Here is a 7436-nt window from a genome sequence, read left to right as displayed (position 1 = left end):
ACTGTTGAACACAGTGGATCATTTAGCAGCTAAAGAGCTGTTTTTGTAGGAAGCTGGTGGAGACCAAAAATCTGAGTTAAAGTAAGAGCGAATACTGGATGTTGGACTTCCATATGCCAGGTCACCAAATGCTAACGCTACTCCATATCTGATGTAACTGTTGGCTAACACATTGGTGGTAACATTAAGAGAGTGTAACTTGTCAGTGTTGTTTCGCCCCATGAAATTAGTTAATGCAGATTTAACTGAGAATTACATAATTCAATTCTTTTGTGAAACATAGGCCTTTACTTCTACACATACTGTACATATTACATTACAATAGATTTGGTTTTAAAGGCTATTGGTATCAAGCCCCCTCTGAAAAGATCTACCTGATGATAAAAGAGTTCATTGTAAACCTTATCTTCTGTCTGTAGAGTCAGTTATACCAAAATATGGCAGTGATGAGAATGAGTGAGCAGATTTTATACAATTTGTAAGTGTTAGAGCCATGATTTAGCACTGCTCTGAACTGAAGCACTGAACATACAACCCAATGTCCAGTACCATGGCAGGAAGTAGTGCACCAGTCAACTGGCATGCTAAAATGTTCAACTTCCATCACTTTCAGTTAATTTGCCATTACCATAATCATCCCCTAACCATAACCAAGTAGTTTAAATTACCTTACCTTAAGCTTAAGGGAGAGATAAATAACCAATAAATAAATAAAGAGCACATTGAGCATTTGAATCACTGAATCACTGCATCACTGAACATAATCTTGGGTTTGTAGAATCACTCAGCAACAAAGTTATGACAATACCACACCCCATGAATCACAAAAAACTCAGCAACTCAGCACCTGCTGTCTATTTTAGGGCTTTTAGAAACTAGGTTACGTACCCCACATAGTACAGTGAATGATCACAAAACGAAAACCTGCTACATTTCCTCCCATTTGTGTTCAGGAAAATGACACCACTCGACTTCTCGACTACTCATGACAAAAGGATCTAATTATATACCACTTGCAGATATTTGTTTGTGTTCTCAACAGCTTTGAAGACATGTTGAAATTTGGTATCTGACTGAGCAGCAAAAGAAATACATCCAAACATTTGAGATTTAGTTCGCATCAAGATCAAATGACATCAGAGCCATGAGGTAAGGATAACTTCTTTTTTTATTCATTTTGCCAGCAGAGATATTGTAAACTGATCTCTTGTGTTTACTGTTATAGTTTCAGTTACAGAAACCCACCATGACACATGAAACAAAACGATGATTGATGGTGTTTCATGTGTTTAGACTGGAAAGATGGTTGAAATTATTTCCTCTGAGGTAAAACTGTTAAACGCACTCATAACGAGAAGCCAATCAGATTGCTCTGAAATTGTTTCCTCCCACTTGATATGATTATATGAGGATGAGTCACCGTATTATATGGTCTAATTTTCAGCAGTCTCAAGTGGAATAACCCTAAAATGTTAATCATATTGTATTTACTGCTGATGCTCAAAGTGGGGCGTAAGTATATGTAGATTTTCTCTGAATTTTAAGTATCGTCATCCTTTTACAGTAATATATAAGATGGATTATATGATTCTTCACTGCTGTTTGTCTTTTCAGGATGCACAGATGAGCAGATCTTTGAGTCAAAGACTGTTTGTGTTGGAGATGATGTCACCCTCACATGTGCTCGCAAGGGTTCAGGAAGCTTGTTTTGGATCAGGACTGTTTCTGGAAAGGTTCCTCAAGTGTTAGGAAAAACATATAGCTTAGAGCCTGTTGATCCTCGAATTGAAGCCACTGAAGAGCGTGAAACATTTGTTTTGTCTATTAAAAAAGCAAAGCTAAGTGATACAGCAGTTTACTACTGTATGAAAATACATCAACAGAAATTAATATTTTTAAATGGAACAGACCTGAGAGTTGAAGGTAAACACAGCAAAATGAAGCAACTGATTTTTCAGATTCCTTAAAAATGGCTTTGTTTTCAATAATTATGGTGAAATGTGTTTTTTGAATAATATATATTTTTCGGTATCCCAGGAACAGAACCTGATGTCACTACAGTCCCTACATCTGATCCAGTCCATACAGAAGCCTCAGGGTGTCTGCAGTGTTCAACCCTCTCTGACTCAGAGACAAAACTGTGTCCAGAAGAAAAGTGTGTGTGCTGTTTTGGAGCAGGAGCTGAATCTCAGCCAAGTTTTAATTATACTCAAGGAAACAGTGTTTGTGGATATGACAAGAATCCTGAGGGACTCTCAACAAAGAAATGTATATGCACCTTCTTGAAGAACGTCACCTCTTCTGATAATGGGACTTATTACTGTGCTGTGGCCACGTGTGAACAGATCATTTCTGGAAATGGATCAAAACTCCATTCTGATGGTAACTGCATCATATTTCTACATAATGAGCAAATTAGCATATCTGTGTGTTTGATGATGGTCCTGTTTGTTCTTAATATACTGTAACACCTTATCAGAAATGATAAATTACTATTAATTACACTTTTACTAACTAGTAACTTTCATCTTCTCCCTTTTTCATGTTATGTAAGCAGAAAGCGGTTTGCATGCACAGAAGGACAACACAGTTCTCTTTCTGTTATGTGCTGCTTTGGCTATAAGTCTGATTGTTATAGCCTTTCTCATTTATTTAATCAAGCAACTCAAGAAAAGTTCATATGGTCATTACGGTAAGCAAAGTCACTCATTCATTGATCTGTCAAACATATATTTTGCAAAAATGTATTCACATTAACACCATGTTTTTATTTTATATTACAGCTGATTTTGCTCTACAAGCAAATGCAACAGCCAGTGCTAATCAGGAAAGTCAGCAGGTAAGGTTTAGTGTATAAAGAAGAGATGCAGCTGAAAAGTTATCATGTTTTTCTCTCTACTTGTGTAAATATTAACTTCACTATCCATAATGTTTCCCCAGACAGATGAGGATTCATTGGTTTATTCTGCACCTACCTTCACCGGCAGACAAGCTAGAGCTAGCAAAGCAGGAACAAGGGATACAAAAACAGCGGAAGAAGAGAGTATCTACACTGATGTCCGTGCTCTTGGGTTGGATAAATAATAGTAATAATCTCAAATAGTCTAAAAACACTCCATTTACTTAATCATAATAATAATTTTGTCTTCACATTGTGAGGGTACATTGAAATCTTATTTCGCCTCTAAAGTCAGTAAAATATACAGTACCCATCAATAGTTTGGGCACACTCTCCCATTGGGAAAGTGATATTTGACCTATTCCTAAATATATTTGACATATATTTAACCCAAAAAAAAATCTTTTTGACATTATATGTAGTTATATTTATTGTACCAATAGACCAATGACTATATACTTCCCTTCCACTGTACAAACATGAAGCCAAAATATCTGCACAGTCATGATCGGCAAGTGGAGCCACAGTATCAAGGTCCCGCCTATACACCCACTAGACCCAATCACAAGTCAGTCACAGCTGTCAATCAATCATGACGTTAAACTCACTTTTTATAAGCATCAAATAACTAATTAAATCCAAACGTATCATGAAAAGTAACACTTGAACATACATCAATGTGATAAGAGCTACCTAAAATGACAGAAATCATCTTTGGGAAAATCTTTTTGATATACTTTGATTCATTAGTTTGGCCCATATCCCATCCACTAACACAGAGAGGGCGGGGTTTATGACCTATACTGCAGCCAGCCAACAGAGGGCGATTAGTTGTTTTGGCTTCATTGTTGGGGAGCTGTGATGTCGTCGATCTTTGTATACAGTCAATGCTGTAGAGCTATGCAGTGTGGATCACAAAACTGAGTTTTTATCAAAGTTGAGAAACTTATGTACTTTTACATATGTATTTGTAAGTCTGTACACATCTTCCATGTATCAATGCCATGCCAAGCTAATGTACCGACAGGACATGGTGGGTGTGTAAATGTGTTGCTTCCTTCATAAAAGATAAATAACAAGAGATATTAAACCTATAATGAAATTACAAGTTAAACTTAAATTTTAATGCACCATTTTCTAAAACTTTGTGGTGTTTTTTTTTTTTTGCTTATACATAGCCATAAATGATTCATCTTATATAGTAGAATGATATGTTACAACGTGATTATTTTTGAAACCACCTCTGTAGGGAGCTTGAAAGCGTTGCTTAATGAATAAATGCAACATGATATTAATAAAAAACTATTAAAATAATAACTCAGGGAGTGATCATATAACATTACCAGTTTTAATATTACTGACTGACTGAATATTATATGCCAGTGATGATGTGTCCCAACCCCTTCAGTTACTGCAGTACCCTTATTCAGCTGTGCTCACAAGATTACATAGAATATGGAAAATTGAATTTTCCTTAGTGCTGCTGTTTTATACTGTATATCATATACACCAATGTAGGACCATTGCAATACTATAATCTCAATAAAATAATTAAATTCTGGAGAACCCACAACTGAACCATGAGGTACTCCAAAGGGAATGTTTTCTTAAAAGTTCAGTTAATATGTTCAAGCCTGGTCTTTGAAACTTTTTACAGACATTCATGGTGCTCAGAGAATGAATCCTAATAACTTTGGTGCTTCCCAGGCACCACGAGGTTCAAATCTGTGGCTTTAACTGAAATGTATCAATGGCTATTCAATGAATTGCTATGAAATCTGGCACACATTAGTGCCCCACTCATGATGAACTGTAATAATTTTTTGTGAATGATTTCCTGACTTTTCCTCTGCGTCTTTTGTTCATGAGTAAATACCTGAGAGACTACTGACATTCCCACAAGCCTCAACTATACTTGAGTGCAAATATGTGAAAGTTTACATGTCAACATACTAAACTAAGATGGTGAACATGGTTCATCAGCACGTTAGCATGTAGAGCACTGGTGAACGTAGTGTTAGTATTGTGAAGACTAGCAGTACTTAGAAGGGCTGAATATCTTAGGAAAAAGAGAAAGAATAAAGAGTATGTAAGGACAGTGTTTTACAGGGACCCTTTCAAGTTTGTTAAAGGATTGTTTAACCAGGAAAAGGGAGGGCAGCTTAAGCCAACAAAGTTAGAAGTAGAAAAATATCTAAGAATCACGTATTCAGATTTTGAGCAGAATAGAGTAATAGGCCTTCCACCTGACATGCCACCAGTAGGAAAGATAGATCATGAGATGGATGTTAGACCACCCAGGTGGAAGGAGGTTGAGGAGGTCGTCAGGCATGCAAAGGCTTGTTCGGCCCCAGGGCCAAATGGAGTCCCCTACCGGGTTTATAAAAGCGCACCTGATATAAGTTTTTGTGGAGGCAATTAAGAATAGTTTGGGAGAAACAGGTTATTCCCAGAGCATGGCGTAGGGCAGGAGGTGTTTTTATTCCAAAGCAGAAGGAATCCTCAGACCTGAGTCAGTTTCGAATGATCTCTCTCCTAAATGTAGAGGGGAAGATCTTCTTTAGCGTAGTCGCACAGAGATTAACTAGTTATTTAGAAAGGAATAGCTTAATTGATACTGCAGTACAGAAGGCAGGAATACCAGGTTTCGCAGGGTGTTTAGAGCACACTAGCATGATTTTGCATCAGATTCAGGCAGCCAAGACAGAGAAAAGAGACTTGCATGTCATATTTTTGGATTTAGCAAATGCGTTTGGTTCAGTGCCACATAGCCTTATTTGGGAGGCATTTGATTATTTTAGAGTGCCTGGAGTAGTGGTTAATTTAGTAAAATTGTATTTCCAAGATATTAGGCTATGCTTAAGCACAGCAGGCTTTACAACATGATGGCAGAGGCTAGAAATAGGCATTATGTCAGGGTGCACGATTTCTCCATTGGCATTCACAATGGCGATGGAGGTAATCATTAGAGCTTCTAAGTGGGTTGTAGGTGGAGAGAGGCGGCAGGATGGGATGCGCCTTACACCAATTAGGGCCTACATGGGTGACATGACGTTGATAACTACAACGGTGCCATGTATGAAAAGAGTACTTGAGAGACTTAATAAAAACTTAAAGTGGGCTAGTATGAAAATCAAGTCTAGAAGTATCTCAATAAGTAGAGGGAAGTTAAGTGATAGGAAGTTTGTAATAGACGAAGAGTAAATTCTGATAATTAGGGAAAAATCAGTAAAAAGTCTTGGTAGGTGGTACAAGGCAGACTTGAATGACGGAGAACAGGTAGTGCAGTTTCGGAAGGATGTTGCTGAGGGACTGGATGGAATAGATAAATCAGGGCTTCCAGGAAAGTTGAAGCTGTGGTGTCTGCAGTTTGGGTTATTTCCCAGGCTGATGTGGCCACTGTCTGTATATGAGATTCCATTATCTGCTGCAGAAAAAATGGAAAGATTAGTTAGCTCTTACATTAGGAAGTGGCTAGGTGTTCCTAGATGTTTAAGCACGGTGGTACTGTATGGGAATGGCATACTTCAGCTCCCAGTAACTAGTCTAGTGGAGGAGTTTAAATGTACCAAGGTTAGGACAGAGCTCCTGTTATCTGGGAGTAAAGATGTGGTAGTCAGTAAGGTGGTTCCAAACCCAATCAAGGGGAGAAAGTGGAATCCAAGAATGGCGTAGCAGGAGGCGGAAGCAACGCTCAGGCATACAGAGATTGTGGGTAATGTCCAAATAGGCCGGGGAGGCTTGGGGCTTGGCCCAAGCAAACCGGTGTGGAGTAGAGCAGGTCCCAAGGAGAAGAGAAAGCTAGTCATGGAGCAGGTTCGTAGACAGGAGGAAATATTAAGGGGTGCAAAGGCAGTGGCCCAGGCTAAGCAGGGACAGTGGCTGAATTGGGAAGGTGTAGACAAGAAAAAGCTTAGCTGGAAAGAACTGTCGAGTATGGAGGAAAGTAGTATTAGATTTTTGATAGGGGCAACTTATGATGTATTGCCAACTCCCCAGAACCTAAAACTCTGGGTAAATGGAGACCCACTATGTTCATTGTGTTCAGGTACAGCAACTTTAAAGCACATTCTGTCAGGCTGTAAAGTTAGTCTATTGCAAGGCCGGTATACGTGGCGACATAACCAGGTTTTTAAAAAGCTTAGCTGCAGGAATTGAAGAGTTACGGAGGCAGGCAAATTTAGGAGGGCCTAAAATAAAGAGAGTTGCAATCAAGTTTGTTCAAGAGGGAGAGAAAGTTGGTAAGACTACAAGGAGGCAAGGCAGCTTAGAGGATGCTTGTGATTGGGAAATGCAGGTAGATTTAGGAGGAAAGCTTGTTGTTCCCCAGGAAATAGCCAGTACAAATCTAAGGCCTGACATAGTCTTGTGGTCTAGGAGTAGAATGAAAGTATATTTCATAGAGCTGACTGTTCCGTGGGAGGCCTTAGTTGAAGAAGCATATGAAAGGAAAAAGCTCAGGTATGTAGAGTTAGGGGCAGAAGCAGAGCAGCGAGGATGGAAAGTTAGGATTTGTCCAGTGGAAGTAGGATGTAGA

General features: G+C 38.7%; 1 protein-coding gene across 1 annotated transcript; it reads left to right on the top strand.

The window, feature by feature from the left end:
• The first annotated feature begins 1496 nt into the window (after positions 1–1496).
• LOC147817112 (uncharacterized) lies at positions 1497–4007 on the top strand. Its single transcript, XM_087171746.1, has 6 exons — positions 1497–1512; positions 1615–1923; positions 2038–2382; positions 2558–2692; positions 2784–2839; positions 2941–4007. The coding sequence occupies exons 1-6, from the start codon at positions 1497–1499 to the stop codon at positions 3082–3084; spliced, it is 1005 nt and encodes a 334-aa protein (XP_087027872.1). The 3' UTR covers positions 3085–4007.
• Positions 4008–7436: the final 3429 nt, after the last annotated feature.

This window comes from Seriola lalandi, unplaced genomic scaffold (assembly GCF_002814215.2).
Source record: "Seriola lalandi dorsalis isolate HSWRI2012SDOR001 ecotype SW California unplaced genomic scaffold, Sedor1 jcf7180002054972, whole genome shotgun sequence".
In the NCBI taxonomy this organism is placed as follows: domain Eukaryota; kingdom Metazoa; phylum Chordata; class Actinopteri; order Carangiformes; family Carangidae; genus Seriola; species Seriola lalandi.
This window is presented reverse-complemented; position numbering and strand designations above follow the sequence as displayed.

What these genes read in the sequence shown, in the direction of transcription:
- LOC147817112 (XM_087171746.1), top strand. An exon ending in AAGTTCATATGGTCATTACG is followed by an intron (nt 2,693 to 2,783) that starts GTAAGCAAAGTC and finishes TTTATATTACAG; the next exon opens with CTGATTTTGCTCTACAAGCA. An exon ending in CTAATCAGGAAAGTCAGCAG is followed by an intron (nt 2,840 to 2,940) that starts GTAAGGTTTAGT and finishes ATGTTTCCCCAG; the next exon opens with ACAGATGAGGATTCATTGGT.